General features: G+C 45.6%; 1 protein-coding gene across 1 annotated transcript; it reads right to left on the bottom strand.

Moving 5' to 3' along the window:
• Positions 1 to 11,766: 11,766 nt before the first annotated feature.
• On the bottom strand, positions 11,767 to 16,102 carry TUBA1A (tubulin alpha 1a). The gene is made up of 4 exons (XM_032143459.2): positions 15,985 to 16,102; positions 13,557 to 13,779; positions 13,283 to 13,431; positions 11,767 to 12,962 (listed from the first exon to the last, which is right to left on the bottom strand). The coding sequence occupies exons 1-4, from the start codon at positions 15,985 to 15,987 to the stop codon at positions 11,982 to 11,984; spliced, it is 1,356 nt and encodes a 451-aa protein (XP_031999350.1). The 5' UTR covers positions 15,988 to 16,102; the 3' UTR covers positions 11,767 to 11,981.
• Between the last annotated feature and the right edge of the window lie 954 nt (positions 16,103 to 17,056).

Raw genomic sequence — 17,056 nt, 5'->3', positions numbered from 1 at the left:
AATTTCAGGTGTTTATCTGTTGGGAAACTGCCTCTCCCTGGTACTGGCTTGTGACCAATTATTTTATTTTATTTTTATTTTTTATTATACTTTAGGGTTTTAGGGTACATGTGCACAATGTGCAGGTTTGTTACATATGTATCCATGTGCCATGTTGATTTCCTGCACCCATTAACTCGTCATTTAGCATTAGGTGTATCTCCTAATGCTGTCCCTCCCCCCTCCCCCCACCCCACAACAGTCCCCGGAGTGTGATGTTCCCCTTCCTGTGTCCATGAGTTCTCATTGTTCAATTCCCACCTATGAGTGAGAACATGCGGTGTTTGGTTTTTTGTCCTTGCGATAGTTTACTGAGAATGATGTTTTCCAGTTTCATCCATGTCCCTACAAAGGACACGAACTCATCATTTTTTATGGCTGCATAGTATTCCATGGTGTATATGTGCCACATTTTCTTAATCCAGTCTATCGTTGTTGGACATTTGGGTTGGTTCCAACTCTTTGCTATTGTGAATAGTGCCGCAATAAACATACGTGTGCATGTGTCTTTATAGCAGCATGATTTATAGTCCTTTGGGTATATACCCAGTAATGGGATGGCTGGGTCAAATGGTATTTCTAGTTCTAGATCCCTGAGGAATCGCCACACTGACTTCCACAATGGTTGAACTAGTTTACAGTCCCACCAACAGTGTAAAAGTGTTCCTATTTCTCCAGTGACCAATTATTTTAGATAGGTAGTGTGACAACTGCCTGACCATTGGTCACCTGACATTCCTGGTGGGTGCAGGGAGCCCTCTCCTGCCCTGCTCATGCCTGACTAACTACCTACTGTAACAGTACTAAGGAGATTGCCTCCTTGGGAACTCCATGTAGCTCCTGGCTTTTGTGATTGCAATGGTGTCAATAAAAGCCTGACACTGTGGAAAGACACAAACATGCAAGGACCTGCTTATCTCTAACCTTGCACCACTCACTGAGGCAGGAGAATAGGGCCTAGAGGCAGGGAACCTAAGGATTTTCTAGAACTAAATCAAATGAAAATGAAAACACTTCAGCTATGACAAAAAATATCCTCTTCATTTACATAGGGCATACACCAAGTAACCAATGGGAACCTCTAGAGGGGATTTAAACCCCAGAAAGTTCTTTTTTCTTCCTTTCTTTTTTTTTTTTTTTGAGACGGAGTCTCACTCTGACACTCAGGCTGGAATGCAATGGTGTGATCTCAGCTCACTGCATCCTCCGCCTCTTGGGCTCAAGAGATTCTCCTGCCTCAGCCTCCTGAGTAGCCGGGGTTACAGGCACCCACCACGGGCCATGCCTGGCTAATTTTTGTATTTTTTCGTAGAGACAGGGTTTCTCTGTGTTGGTGAGGCTGGCCTTGAATTCCCAACCTCAGGTGATCCACCCGCCTTGGCCTCCCAAAGTGCTGGGATTACAGGCATGAGCCACCACACCCTAAACCCAAGAAAATTCTGTAACTGAGCTCTTGAGCCCCTGTGTTCGGCCTGCTCCCACCCTGTGGAGTGTACTTTCATTTGCAACAAATCTCTGCTTTTGTTGCTTCATTCTTTCCTTACTTTGTACATTTTGTCCAAATCTTTGTTCAAGACGCCAAGGACCTGGACACCCTCCACTGGTAACATCATGACATGTATGCAAAAATTGTCTGCAAAATTTACATATAAACGATTAGAATTTAAGAGTTCCCCAAACCCCCTTTAGACAGGGTTTCACCATGTTGGCCAGGCTGGTCTCGAACTCCTGACCTCAGGTGATCCGACCACCTTGGTTTCCCAAAGTGCTGGGATTACAGGTGTGAGCCACCATACCCGTCAGGGAACTTCATTATTTAAAGAGGAAAGAGAAAGGAGAAAGGGAAAATGGGAAGTAGGGTAGGTAGTAAGGCAAATGGATATATTCCTGGGAGGCTCTGATTAACTTAAGTAAATTGACATTTTACATGTGAAAAGAAAGAGTAAAGAAAGTGAGGCTATGATACAGGATTGTGGAATTACAGCTATTTGGCAACAAAGGGAATGCAGTAATTCAGCTCTCAAGCCTAATGTCCCTTTGGCAAAGTCAGTTTGGGGTCCCAAGGTTCTGTTTTCTTTCACACTAACACCAACAATAACAAAAGAACAAGACATCTGCAAGAAAATAGTATGAAGATATTATGATTAATGTACTGAGAGATATATCACATGTATTATTTGGAAGTATCAGATTACAAAGATGCTAATTCTACTTAAGTTGCCCTATAAATTAAGTGCACTGGGAAGGCGGAGTAGACATACTTCCCAAATTCCTCCCACTAAATACAACTAAAAACCCTGGACAACAGAAGACTGAAAGAAAAGCCAGGCACGATGGTTCATGCCTGTAATTCCAGCACTTTGAAAGGCTGAGGCAGGTGGATCTCTTGAGGTCAGTAGTTAAAGACTAGCCTGGCCAATATGGTGAAACCTCATCTCTACTAAAAATACAAAATTAGCCATACATGGTGGCGTGTGCCTGTAATTCCAGCTACTTGGGAGGCTGAGGCAGAAGAATTGCTTGAACCCAGGAGGTGGAGGTTGCAGTGAGCCAAGATCGCACCACTGCACTCCAGCCTGGGCAAAAGAGTGAGACTCTGTCTCAAAAAGAAAAAAAAAGAAAAAAAAAGACTGAAAGATGGAGAGAAGGCAGCAGACAAGCTAGGGATCTTGGGGGTCCAAGGAACAACACAGTGATGAGTTTCCTGGGTTTTCTTTCTACCTTACATCTCAAAGCCTTGGAACTGAAGAAGCTGACAATCCAAAAATGCCTAAGTGTGAGACAAAAAATGAAAACCTGCTCTCGCTAGCCAAAGAACCAGGAAAGGGACAATCTAGCAAGACGGCAAACTTTATGTAACAACTCCTCTACTCCAGCCAAGTGCTACAGAAAGAACTGTGACCCTACCCCTAACTATATCACCAAGACTGAGTGGGGAGCCTAGACTTCCACCCTTGCTAGGGTGTAACAAGCTGCTCCAAAGGATAGTCGTTTCTACAGATGGTGCTGGGACAACTGGATATTCACATGCAAAGGAATGTAGTTGGACTCTGCTGTGTGAATAGTGTCCCCCCATCCAACATTCAGTGTCCACTTACAACCTCAGAATGTGGCCATCTTTAGAAATAGAATCTTTGCAAATGTAGTTAGTTAAGATGGGGAATTACTGGATTAGAGTGGGCCCTAAATCTAATGACTGTCCTTATAAGAAGGCCATGTGAAGACACAGAAACATAGCGAGAATGCCCGGTAGCAACACAGGCAGAAATTGTAGTGGTGTCTACAAGGTAAGTAAGAAATGCCAAGGATTGTCAGCACCAGCAGAAGCTAGAAGAGAGGCATGGGACGGATTCTCCCTCAGAGCCTCCAGTAGGAACCAAACTTGCCAACGCCTTGATTTCAAACTTCTAGCCTACAGAACTATGAGGCAATACATTTCTTTTGTTTTAAGCCACTCAGTTTGTGGTTTAAAAGCAGCTCTAAGAAACTAATACAGACTCCTACCTCACACCATACACAAAAATTAAAATGGATCAAAGACCTAAATATAAGAGCTAAAACTATAAAACTCAGAAGAAGAAAACGGAGATAAATCTTTATTACTTTTGATTAGGTAATGCTTTCTTAGATATGACATCAAAAGCACAAGCAACAAAAGAAAAAAAATGGTCTAAGTCAGACTTTTTTTTTGAGACGGAGTTTAGCTCTTGTTGCCCATGCTGGAGTGCAGTGTCGCGATCTTTGCTCACTGCTTCCTCCACCTCCTGGGTTCAAGCAGTTCTCCTGCCTCAGCCTCCTGAGTAGCTGAGATTACAGGCGCGCGCCACCGTGCCCAGCTAATTTTTTTTTTTTTGAAACGGAGTCTTGCTTTTTCACCCAGGCTGGAGTGCAATGACATGATCGCAGCTGCTGCAACCTCTGCCTCCCAGGTTCAAGCGATTCTCCTGCCTCAGCCTCCTCAGTAGCTGGGATTACAGGTGGTCACCACCATGCCACAAGGCCCAGCCTTTATTTATTTTACTGTTCTTTTTCTTACCTCTTAAATGAGTATTAGTTCTTTTTTATATATATTTTTTCCTATTCATTGTCAATATTCAATATAAACTTAATTCTTTAATGTCTAGCCTTTCCATATTCTTTTCTTTTTTTTCTTTTTTTTTTTTTTTAAATGGAGTTTCACTCTGTTGCCCAGGCTGGAGTGCAGTGGCACCATCTCAGCTCACTGCAAGCTCCGCCTCCTGGGTTCACGCCATTCTCCTGCCTCAGCCTCCCAAGTAGCTGGGACTAGAGGTGCCCACCACCATGCCTGGCTAATTTTGTTTTTGTATTTTTAGTAGAGACGGAGTTTCACCTTGTTAGCCAAGATGGTCTCGATCTCCTGACCTCATGCTCCACCTGCCACGGCCTCCCAAAGTGCTGAGATTACAGGCGTGAGCCACCGCGCCTGGCCAGCCTTTCCATAGTCTACTTTTTTGTTTGTTTGTTTTTTAGAGACACTATCTCAATCTGTGGCCCAGGCTGGATTGCAATGGGGCGAACACAGCTCACTACAGCCTCAAATTCCTGGGCTCAAGTGATCCTCTCACCTGAGCCTCCTCAGTACCTGGGACTACAAGTGTGTGCCACCACACCAAGCTAATTATTTTTTGTAGAGATAGAGTCTCCCTATGTTGCCTAGGCTGGTCTCTAACTCCTGCACTCAACTGATCATCCTCCCTCTGCCTCCCTAAGTGCTGGGATTACAGACGTGAGCCACCTTGCCTAGTCTGTGAGGTTTAGTTGGAGCCTCAACTTTTTGATGAGGCAGGCCTCTTATTATATTTATAACTTGGGGTGGACCCTGGACTTTACCTAGCACCTAGGCTGGGCGTGGTGGCTCACACCTGTCATCCCAGCACCTTAGGAGGCCGAGGCAGGAGGATCCCTTAAACCCAAGAGTTCGAGACCAGCCTGGGCAACATAACGAGACCCTGTCTTTACAAAAAAAAATTAAAAAATTAGCCAGTCGTGATGGTGCTCAGCTACTTGGGAGGTTGAGGCAGGAGGGTCACTTTAACACAGGAGGTCAAGTCTGTAGTAAGCTGTGATCGTGCCACTGCACTCCAGCGTGGGTGATAGAGTGAGACCCTGTCTCAAAATAAATAAACAAACAAATAAAATACCCCAGCACCTATAAGGTTGTAGAGAAAATGGCATTAGTGTTCCACTCCCTTCTGGTTTAAAGGTTCCTTACTATCTTGTCACCTTTTTAATGCTTTTAAGAAAATTATTTTATCCAGCAATTTTAATTGTTATTGGAAGGCATATCAAGATATCTGGTCCACCATATTATCCAAAACCCAGAATTCTGTCATTTTTTAAAAACAGATGATGGTAAGCATCAAGTTACTGTGTGTTTAGATTACATTAGATGTAACAGAATGGTGTCAGTTTTACTGTAAAACATCAATATTTACAAAATGCTTCTTTTAGGGGACGGGGGAGATAGGGTCTTGCTCTGTTGCCCAGGCTTGAGTGCAGTAATTCAATCATGGCTCACTTCAGTCTTGACCTTCTGGGCTCAAGCAATCCTCCTACCTCAGTCTCCTGAGTAACTGGGACTACAGATGCATGCCACCATGCCCAGCTAATTTTAAATTTTTTTGTAGATACAGAGTCTTGCTATGTTGCCCAGGCTGGTCTCACTCCTGGGCTCAAGTAATCCTACCACCTTGGCCTCACAAAGCACTGGGATTACAGGTGGGAGCCACCACGCCCGGCCACAATATGCTTAAAATTACATTATTTTACACTACGTATGTATATATCTCCACACATATACATATATGTGTGTATATATATATATACACATATGTATCCTGGGCTCAAGAGGTCCTCCCACCTCAGCCTCCTGAGTAGCTGGGAAGACAGGCAAAGCTACTTTTTTTCTTACATTTTGTAGAGATGTAGTCTCAGCTGGTCTTCAACTCCTGGCCTCAAGTGATCCTCTTGCCTCAGCTTTTACCCTATTTAAACTTAACTTGAAGAATTAGATATCAACTTAAAAATGACTGGAGTTACATAGTTTAATTTGTTTTTTTTTTAGGTGATAAGCAAAAATGTAAAGAACACTGATACAGAGAAATGGTCACATAGTCCTGGCATGGTGGCTCATGCCTGTAATCCCAGCACTTTGGGAGGCCAAGGCGGGTGAATCACTTGTGGTCAGGAGTTTGATACCAGCTTGGCCAACATGGTGAAAACCTGTTTCTACTAAAAGTACAAAAATTAGCCAGTCATGGTGGCAGGCACCTACAGGTGCCAGCTACTCGGGAGGCTGAGGCAGGAGAATTGCTTTAACCTGGGAGGCAGAGGTTGCAGTGAGCCGAGGTTGAGCCACTATACTCCAGCTTGGGCCACAGAGACTCCATCTAAAAAAAAAAAAAAAAAAAAAAACAGAAATGGTCACATAATCCAATTTCATAAGAAAATATGTACACTCAACTGGGCGTGGTGGCTCACACCTGTAATCCCAGCACTATAGGAGGCCGAGGCTGATGGATCATGAGGTCAGGAAATCGAGACCATCCTGGCTAACACAGTGAAACCCCGTCTGTATTAAAAATACAAAAAAAATAGCCAGGCGTGGTGGCGGACGCCTGTAGTCCCAACTACTCGGGAGGCTGAGGCAGGAGAATGGCATGAACCCGGGAGGCAGAGCTTGCAGTGAGCCGAGATCGCGCCACTGCACTCCAGCCTGGGCGACAGAGCGAAACTCGATCTCAAAAAAAAAAAAAGAAAACATGTACACTCATCTAGTCTCATGGCTTTAAATATCTATATACTGGTAGCTCCCAAATTTGTATCTTCTACCCAGGCCTATTTTCTGAAACACATATCCACATGCCTACTCTACCTCTCCGATTGGATGCCTGATAGGCATCCTAAATTTATCATGTCCAAAACAGAACTCTTGAATTCCACTCCACTCCAGTCCACACACTCACATACAAACCGCTCCTTTCTTCTCCCAGGATTCTCCATTCTGAGAAATGTTACCTTTATTCACCTAGATGCTTAGCCCAAAGACCTCTGAGTTATCCTTGACTTCTCTTTCTTACTCTCCTGCTCTAATATTTATCATCTAACGCATCAGCAAATCCTGTCAGCTCTACTTAACATAACACGAATGTCTGCCATCTTTCTCTCAGACACTAAAATAATCTACTTCTTACTGCTTTCCCTGTTCTATTCTTGCTGTCTCTTTTTAAAAGTGATCCTTTTTTTTTTTTTTTTGAGACTGGAGTTTCACTCTTGATGCCTAGGTTGGAGTACAATGGCATGATCTCCAGCTCACTGCAACCTCTGCCTCCCGGGTTCAAGCGATTCTCCTGCCTCAGCCTCCTGAGTAACTGGGATTACAGGCACATGCCACCACGTCTGGCTTATTTTTGTATATATTTTTAGTTTTTTTTTTTTTTTTTAGAGACGAAGTCTCACTCTGTTGCCCAAGCTGGAGTGCAGTGGCACAATCTCGGCTCACTGCAACCTACACCTCCTGGATTCAAGCGATTCTCCTGCCTCAGCCTCCTGAGTAGCTGGGACTACAGGCACGCACCACCATGCCCAGCTAATTTTTGTATTTTTAATAGAGACAGGGTTTCAGTATGTTGACCAGGCTTGTCTTGAACTCCTGACCTTGTGATCTGCCCGCCTCGGCCTCCCAAAGTGCTGGGAATACAGGTGTGAGCCACTGTACCCAGCCTATTTTTGTATTTTTAATAGCGATGAGGTTTCACCATATCACCCAGACTGGTCTGGAGCTCCTGACCTCAAATGATCTGCCCGCCTTGGCCTCCCAAAGTGCTGGGATTACAGGCGTGAGCCACCACGCCCAGCCTAGAAGTAAATCTTAATGACGTTGAGTTAGGCAAAGGCTTCTTAGATATGACACCAAAAGCATAAGTAACAAAAGAAAAAACAGATACATTTGACTTCATCACAATTAAAAACTTCTTTGCTTCAAAAGACACACTATCAAGAAAGTAAAAAGACAACCCACAAAATGAAGAAAATATTTGCAAATCATGTATCTGTGGTGTTATATATTGGTTTTCATCCATGGTTCTTGGCTCATAACTTCCATATCCCTCGTTACAGTCTTTTGTTAGAATGTTGGGTATGTTGAGCCTCAGGGCAGGCCTCTAATCTCCTTCTGCCCTCCGTTCGTGCTAATCTTCCCCGACCTTTTTTTCTTTCATTCTTTCTTTTTTATTTTAAGATAGGGTCTCACTCTGTCATCCAGGCTGGAGTGCAGTGTTGTGATCTCGGCTCACTGCAACCTCTGGCTCCTGGATTAAGCAATTCTCCTGCCTTAGCCTCCCTAGTAGCTGGGATTACAGGCATGCGCCACCACGCCTGGCTAATTTTGTATGTATTTTTTTATTAGAGATGCGGGTTTCACTGTGTTGGCCAGGCTGGTCTTGAGCTCCTGGCCTCAGGTGATCTGCCCACCTCAGTCTCCCAAAGTGTTGGGATTACAGGCATGAGCCACGGGGTCCAGCCTAATCTTTCCCGACCTTTCTGATTGTAGGTTTAATACCCTCCCATGAGAGTGTCCCACCCTATAAGCTGGGAGAAGGAATGCTGATGTCTTTAAGCTTCTGTAAAAACCCAAGATGACAGGGCTCAGTGAGCTTCCAGACACCTGAACACATGGAGGTTACTGGAGGGTGGTGTGCCCAGGGAGGGCATGGAAGCTCCACACCCCTTCCCCTATACCTCACCCTACCTATTCTCTTCATCGGTATCCTTTGCAATATCTTTTATAATAAACTGGTAAATGTGTCTCCCTGAGTGTTGTGAGCTGCTCCAGCAAACTAATCGAACCCAAAGAAGGGGTCATGGGAGCCTCAACTTGAAACCAGTCGGTCAGAAGTTCCAGAGGCTGAACTTGTGACTGGTGTGTCTGGGGTTGGAGTGGGGGAGTGGGGCAGTCTTGGGGACCGAACCCTCAACCTGTGGATCTGACACTATCTCTGAGTGATAATATAGGAACTGAATTAGAGGACACCCAGCTGGTATCTGCTACTTGGTGTGTGGAGAAATCCTCCACACATTTGGTCACAGAAGTCGTCTTCTGTTTGATGATTGCTGTGGTTTGAGAGTAGAGGAAAAACAGTTTGAAGAGTTTTCTCTATACATATATAAGATACTTGTATCTAGAACATATAAAGAACTCTTACAACTCAATAATAAAAAGACAAATAATAAAACTGTAGGCTGGGTGCAGTGGTTCACGTCTGTAATCCTAGCACTTGGGAGGCTGAGGCAGGAGGATCACTTGAGCCCAGGAGTTTGAGGCCATCCTGGGCAACATAGTGAAACTCCATCTCTTTTTTTTTTTTTGGAGACAGAGTCTCACTCTGTCACCCAGGCTGGAGTGCAGTGGTGCAATCTCAGCTCACTGCAACCTGCAACTTCCCTGTCCTGGGCTCAAGCAATTCTCGTGCCTCAGCCTCCCGAGTAGCTGGGATTACAGGTGTCTGCCACCACACCCAGCTAACTTTTGTATTTTTTAGTAGAGATGGTGTTTCACCATGTTGGCCAGGCTGGTCTCGAACTCCTGACCTCAAAGGATCCTCCCACCTCAGCCTCCCAAAGTGCTGGGACTACAGGCATGAGGCACCGCACCCAGCCCATCTTGATGTATTTCTTTTTTTTTTTTCTTTTGAGATGGAGTTTTGCTCAAGCTGGAGTGCAATGGTGCAATCTCAGTTCACTGCAACCTCTGCCTCCCGGGTTCAAGTGATTCTCCTGCCTCAGCCTTCTGAGTAGCTGGGATTACAGGCGTGTGTCACCACGCCTGGCTAATTTTTTTTTTTTTTGAGACGGAGTCTCGCTCTGTCACCCAGGCTGGAGTGCAGTGGCGTGATCTCGGCTCACTGCGAGCTCCGCCTCCCGGGTTCACGCCATTCTCCTGCCTCAGCCTCTCCGAGTAGCTGGGACTACAGGTGCCCGCCACTACGCCCGGCTAATTTTTTGTATTTTTAGTAGAGACGGGGTTTCACCATGGTCTCGGTCTCGATCTCCTGACCTCGTGATCCGCCCGCCTCGGCCTCCCAAAGTGCTGGGATTACAAGCGTGAGCCACCGCGCCCGGCCAGGCCTGGCTAATTTTTGCATTTTTAGTAGAGACGGGGTTTCACCATGTTAGCCAGGATGGTCTCGATCTCCTGACCTCATGATCTGCCCGCCCTGGCCTCCCAAAGTGCTGGGATTATAGGCATGAGCCACTGTGCCCCGCCCAGTCTCAGGTATTTCTTCATAGCAGTGTGAAAATGAACTAATCCTTATCCCAGAACCAGAAAATGTGAGAGTAGGAAGACAATTTACTGACCTTGGGAATAGATAGACTTTTGGTCAGTCGGACTGAGCAGAGCTCTATTGTTGGACAAATCCTAAGTCCAAAACATTTTTTGTGTTGGTGCTAATGCATGCAATTGCACTATTAGGGCTTTATTATTTGAAGTTATTGGCCCATATTAACTTGGAGAATTAACTTTCAGATATCTAATTAACACATTAGAGTGAATAAATGTATCAGGCTTTTCCAACATGACATTCAGCTTAAAATAGGTTTGGAAAGAAGGCAAAGAACTAAGTCTAGCATAGGGCTGCTTGCTTCGAGAGCAGACTTGTTTTGGGAACCCTGGGCAGAGCAGGCATAATGGCACTAGACACGTACCAAGGAGCAGAGGGCACATGAAAAAGTGATGCATTTGGAATATTCACCATCTTATGTTAGTTACATAAGATTCAGCAGCCAACCAGATTTTGGCTATGTGTTACCAACTTTCAACTCTGAAAAGTACTGGCAGTTCAAATAACTTTATTATAATAATGAGGTAAAAACTTAATAGTATGAGCCGGGCAGTGGTTCACACCTGTAATCCCAGCACTTTGGGAGGCCGAGGCAAGCGGATCACTGGAGGTCAGGAGTTTGAGACCAGCCTGACCATAATGGTGAAACCCAGTCTCCACTAAAAATACAAAAATTAGTCAGGTGTGGTGGTGGATGCCTGTAATCCTAGCTACTTGGGAGGCTGAGGCAGGAGAAGCCCTTGAACCCAGGAGGTGGAGGTTGCAGTGAGCCCACATCGCACCACTGCACTCCAGCCTGGGCAACAGAGCAAGACTCCATCTCACAAAAAAAAAAAAAAAAAAAAAAAGTACGTGATGCTCTATAATGGTAATCTTTAGATAGACATTTTATGTTTCATAAATAAAAGTTTTAAATTACTAAGATATTGGCCAGGTGTGGTGGCTCAAGCCTGTAATCCCAGCACTTTGGGAGGCCGAGGTGGGTGGATCACGAGGTCAGGAGATCGAGACCATCCTGGCCAACACGGTGAAACCCCGTCTCTACTAAAAATACAAAAAATTAGCCGGGGGTGGTGGCGGGCGCCTGTAGTCCCAGCTACCTGGGAGGCTGAGGCAGGAGAATGGCGTGAACCCGGGAGGCGGAGCTTGCAGTGAGCCGAGATTGCACCACTGCACTCCAGCCTGGGCGACAGAGCAAGACTCCGTCTCAAAAAAAAAGAAAAAAAAAAGAAATTACTAAGATACTTTAAATACAAACGTCACTTCATAGGATATATATAAACCACAGGCAACACTTATTCTTTATTCTCAATGCACTAAATACATGAAAAACTTCAGACACCCAGATAGAAAACACAGGACTGAATTCATTTAAGACAGGGAATACTTTATTCAAAACCCATCACAGAAATGGACAGCTTAGGTCTGTAACAAAGCATTCATGTTTTAGAGCATAGGTCAGTAACTGTATATGAGAGCATACACTGCTACATACAAATTAACTGATCAGACCACAACTTTTCAATGTTTAAAACAGAATAAGCTTCCCTGTAAAAGCAGCACCTTTGTGACATTTTAACTTTAGTATTCCTCTCCTTCTTCCTCACCCTCTCCTTCAACAGAATCCACACCAACCTCCTCATAATCCTTCTCAAGGGCAGCCATGTCCTCACGGGCCTCTGAAAACTCGCCTTCCTCCATCCCCTCACCCACGTACCAGTGAACAAAGGCACGCTTGGCATACATCAGGTCAAACTTGTGGTCCAGGCGAGCCCAGGCCTCAGCAATGGCTGTGGTGTTGCTCAGCATGCACACAGCTCTCTGCACCTTGGCCAGGTCTCCACCAGGCACCACAGTGGGAGGCTGGTAGTTGATGCCAACCTTGAAGCCAGTGGGGCACCAATCCACAAACTGGATGGTACGCTTGGTCTTGATGGTGGCAATGGCGGCATTGACATCTTTGGGAACCACGTCGCCACGGTACAACAGGCAGCAAGCCATGTATTTACCATGGCGAGGGTCACATTTCACCATCTGGTTGGCTGGCTCAAAGCAAGCATTGGTGATCTCTGCTACAGAAAGCTGTTCATGGTAGGCTTTCTCAGCAGAGATGACAGGGGCATATGTGGCCAGGGGGAAGTGGATGCGGGGATAGGGCACCAGGTTGGTCTGGAATTCTGTCAGGTCAACATTCAGGGCTCCATCAAATCTCAGGGAAGCAGTGATGGAGGACACAATTTGACCTATTAACCTATTTAGGTTAGTATAGGTTGGACGCTCAATATCAAGGTTTCTACGACAGATGTCATAGATGGCCTCATTGTCCACCATGAAGGCACAATCAGAGTGCTCCAGGGTGGTGTGGGTGGTGAGGATGGAGTTGTAGGGCTCAACTACAGCTGTGGAAACCTGGGGCGCCGGGTAAATGGAGAACTCCAGCTTGGACTTCTTGCCATAATCAACTGAGAGACGTTCCATGAGCAGGGAGGTGAACCCAGAACCAGTTCCCCCACCAAAGCTGTGGAAAACCAAGAAGCCCTGGAGACCCGTGCACTGGTCAGCCTATAACAAAAGAGAGGAACAGAAGAAAGGTTAAGTTTTTATTCTTTGTAGTACAATCATAGTAAATACATTTTCACTTTTCATACTTCTTCCAGGACTTAGATCTTATTTTGACAAATGCTTTTTAAAAAATTCTCATTAACATTTACAAAATGACACCAAATAGTTCATTTTAACTGAATTTTAAAAACCCCAAAAGAATGACTCATTCCACTCTTTATTAAAATAACAGTTCAATTCTGTGTTTGAAAAAAAAAAGCATTATTTCAAATGTGTTCTTTAGGCTCATTAATTCACTTTATTCTTGAAAAGAAACATACCAGCTTGCGAATTCGGTCCAACACGAGGTCAATGATCTCCTTGCCAATGGTGTAGTGCCCTCGAGCATAGTTATTGGCAGCATCTTCCTTGCCTGTGATGAGCTGCTCAGGGTGGAAGAGCTGGCGGTAGGTGCCAGTGCGAACTTCATCTGGAGAAGGAGGGAGAGAAGGACGGAGGGAGTGGGTGAGTGGGCGAGTGACCAGCAGAGCCCCCAGGACAGACCTCCTGTCCCAGAACCCGGGAATCTCACTTGGGTTATTGAGGTCAACTCACCAATGACTGTGGGTTCCAAGTCTACAAACACTGCCCTGGGCACATGCTTGCCAGCGCCCGTCTCACTGAAGAAGGTGTTGAAGGAGTCATCTCCTCCCCCAATGGTCTTGTCACTTGGCATCTGGCCATCGGGCTGGATGCCGTGTTCCAGGCAGTAGAGCTCCCAGCAGGCATTGCCAATCTGGACACCAGCCTGGCCAACGTGGATGGAGATGCACTCACGCTGTGGGGAGGAAAAGTGAAAAAATTATAAAATTAAGGTGTATTAGCATTTCAAACTTTTAGTAAATTTCTAAAAATATTTCTAATAATATACAGATATTTTTCAAAATTATTTGAGGTCATATCCCCAGCACGATACAAAGATTAAGGAAAATCACCTGCTACAAATACTGCATATGGGTGTGGTCTGAATAATGATGTCGCCTTGGCCCTGTTCAGCACGTGGTACCAGCCCATTGTGCCTACTACCACGCTTGATTAGAAGATTTTTCATATTTAAAAAGTATTCAGTATTCAAAGCACAAATTTTGTAAAATGAAGTAAATCCAATTATGACTTAATTGGGATTAATTTTACTGCTTTCTTCCCTTTTAAATAAAGATGAAAGTTTTTTCTGAATAGGACTTGATATTATAACGTGCACATCTGTACTGCAGCTGAGGCAAGAAGCCACACCCTTCTGCAGTCTGTCTGCAGAATCCATCAATACTAGGGGTTTAGACAAGGTCTGCCTTCTGCATTGCTGCATTGCTGTATTTGCCGTGCCTGGTGCTAGCCTGTACTGTCTGCTACATTATTTAACAGAGCAAGCTCTATTTCCAGCAACTGCCTACATGATCTCATTGAGCTGTTTTGCCAGTTTTCCTCCTCTGACCCCGCCCGGGACCATGTGCCTGAATTGAAATGAATTAATGAAGATGCACTAGAACAAAAGACAACGGGATGTGGAGTATAATTCTTCTTTGTCTGTAGCAATTTCATTACTTTTTTTTTTTAAAAAAAGGTTTTTCCAGATCTTCTCCACTGTAAAAGCTGAAAAATTATCCGTATCTTCACACACACACACACACACACACACACACACACACACACACACACACACCACACACACACACACACACACACACACACACACACACACACACACACGCAAAGGTTCCTAAGTTAGAAACAAGCATCACATGAAGAGGTACCAAAGAATAAAAGCCCAGTGGAAGGATAATGAAATATTTATTTAAAACAACAAAATAGTATTTTCATCCTGAGATTCTCTACCCACCACATCATATTCATATTCCTTGCATCCAACAGAGGTTTTCTTCTCTGTGGTCTTGAGGGCTACCACTTTCATTGTCTATTCGCTGATGTGGTGGGGGCGGGGCGGGGGGGCGGCGGGGAAGGGCGTTTCCCTGGGTCCTGACCATCAGGGGACCCTGGGGCTCACAAAGTGGGCTTTCTCCCTCGCTGAACGTGCAGCCCAGACACACACACACACACACACACACACACACACACACACACACACACACACACACACACACACACACACACACACACACACACACACACACACACTTCAGTCTGTCAGGGCAGGGCGTCCCCAGACCAGACATTAAAGAGCTTGTGAAGTGAATTATGATTTTGCTCAAGAAAAAAAAGTCATCTAACTTATAATAGTAAAGAAAACCCTTTTGGAGCCTACAGTTCCACAATGATGAAAGGTTTTTTGTTTTTTTTTTAAGTCAGCTCCTGACAGAAAAGGTTCAGTGAGGGCGAACCCCGCCCAGTGGCTCCAACGCCATAGAAGCCAGAAACAAACAACCCCGCCCCTGCGCCGCCCTGACACCCGCTGGCCGGGGATCCGGCAGAAACTCACCATGTTTTCCCGGGAATGTGTGGGTATCTTTCCAAAACGCCAACGACCGCGAGGGGTCTTCCCACGCTAACCCCAGGCTGCGCTTTGTTCCCGTTCCCCCTCCCACATCCCCCAGCTCGCCCAACGCCCCCGCTCTTTTTGGGTGCCTCCTCCTCTCCCGGTCCCCAGAGAACGACGCGAGACAGAAAGGGGCCCCTCGGTGGCAGCGAAACCGTGAGCACAGACACGGGGCCCAGCCGGGACGCCCCAGACCCCTCGGTCGCGGCAGACGGGCTGGCCGCGGCCCCGAAAGGCTCTCGGACAGGCGCCTAGGCGCCGCCTTTGTTCCTCCCCAGCGCTCTGCTGCGCCCTGGGCGCAGTCCTGGCCCGGTTCCTGCACCCGCACTGCGGTGGCGGCGGGGCTTGAGGATTTGGGGCTAAGCTAAACCTCACAAAACATAACCACCACCCTCGCCCAGAGAGCTTACGAAAGAAAAGAGCTTAAAGGTTTTTCAAGTAGAGCCTGGGGGCGCTACCCCACGGCCACAAAGAGCCGAAGCCGATTCTCACCATGGTTGCTGCTTCGCGGCTGCCGAGCAGATGGCGGAGACGAGGAGGAGAGGTTGTTGCTTCTTACAGCGCGACTCTTAGGCGGTCGATGTAAGAGAACCTGCGGCACATGGGCGGATGCGGCTCCCTATATACAACTCGGTCACCATGGGGATGGGCCGGGGCCTTTTCCTGTTGGTCCAGACCCCCAATCTGCCCAGAGAAGCCATGACAGGAGACTGGTGATTGGTGCAAGCGACGTGGGATGAGGTAATCTCTCCCCCACCCCTTTTTCTCTAGCATCCGTAGACTGTTTGCATCCTTTAGACAAAGAGACCGTGCAGAAGCAGTCCGGCCGAGCATCCATTACGGGGCGGGGTTGGGGAGGGGCGGAAGGAGAAGAAAGGGGACTGGGGTTAGAAGACTTTATGTTGCTTAAACCTCAAACTGCAGTTAAAATTATCTATGTGAGGTTTTTTCCCCCTACCCTTAATAACAGAATTTATGTTTAGATTAAATATTTAAAGGAAAATTACTGTCAGCCCCTCCCTCGTAGTATATTAAACTCGACTACGTTTTGTTAGGGTTCAACATCTCTAGTTGCTTTAAACATAAAGTGGGAGAGAAAATGGGCGTGATGCTCAAAAGGGCCCGGGTAAATGTGATTTTTTTAATTTAAAAAAGGATTTAGTCATACAGTCATTCCAAATGGTTTCTCAGGTTCAACTAACTTATTTTCAGAGCTTCTTTTGCGGGCACACGCACACCCGAATAGCTAAACAAAACTGGAAGATGGAAAGAATAACCATACTAAATAAAGAAGCGAACAAATAGTTCTAACATGGCAATAATCAAGAGCAAGTGAACGTAGAGTAGTTATAGTAGTTTACTAGAGGTATTCCTTTATGAGAAGTCTATGTAACACATTTTTTGTGGTACGTTGTCCTTTGGAATGAATCACCTTTCCTGATATAAAATTGGGAAAATACAAGGAGAAATAATTGAGCTCAGAAGTTAGTACTACATGTGTGCAGTTATATATCTGAATTGGACTTTTGTCTGGAAAGTAACAAGCAAAATAATAGTAATAACC

Source organism: Hylobates moloch, unplaced genomic scaffold, assembly GCF_009828535.3.
Source record: "Hylobates moloch isolate HMO894 unplaced genomic scaffold, HMol_V3 SCAFFOLD_22, whole genome shotgun sequence".
NCBI lineage: Eukaryota > Metazoa > Chordata > Mammalia > Primates > Hylobatidae > Hylobates > Hylobates moloch.
The sequence above is the reverse complement of the archived record's forward strand: the minus strand, read 5'-3'. Positions and strand labels throughout refer to the sequence as shown.

What these genes read in the sequence shown, in the direction of transcription:
- TUBA1A (XM_032143459.2), bottom strand. An exon ending in CTTGGAACCCACAGTCATTG is followed by an intron (nt 13,432 to 13,556) that starts GTGAGTTGACCT and finishes CTCCTTCTCCAG; the next exon opens with ATGAAGTTCGCACTGGCACC. An exon ending in TGGACCGAATTCGCAAGCTG is followed by an intron (nt 12,963 to 13,282) that starts GTATGTTTCTTT and finishes CTTTTGTTATAG; the next exon opens with GCTGACCAGTGCACGGGTCT.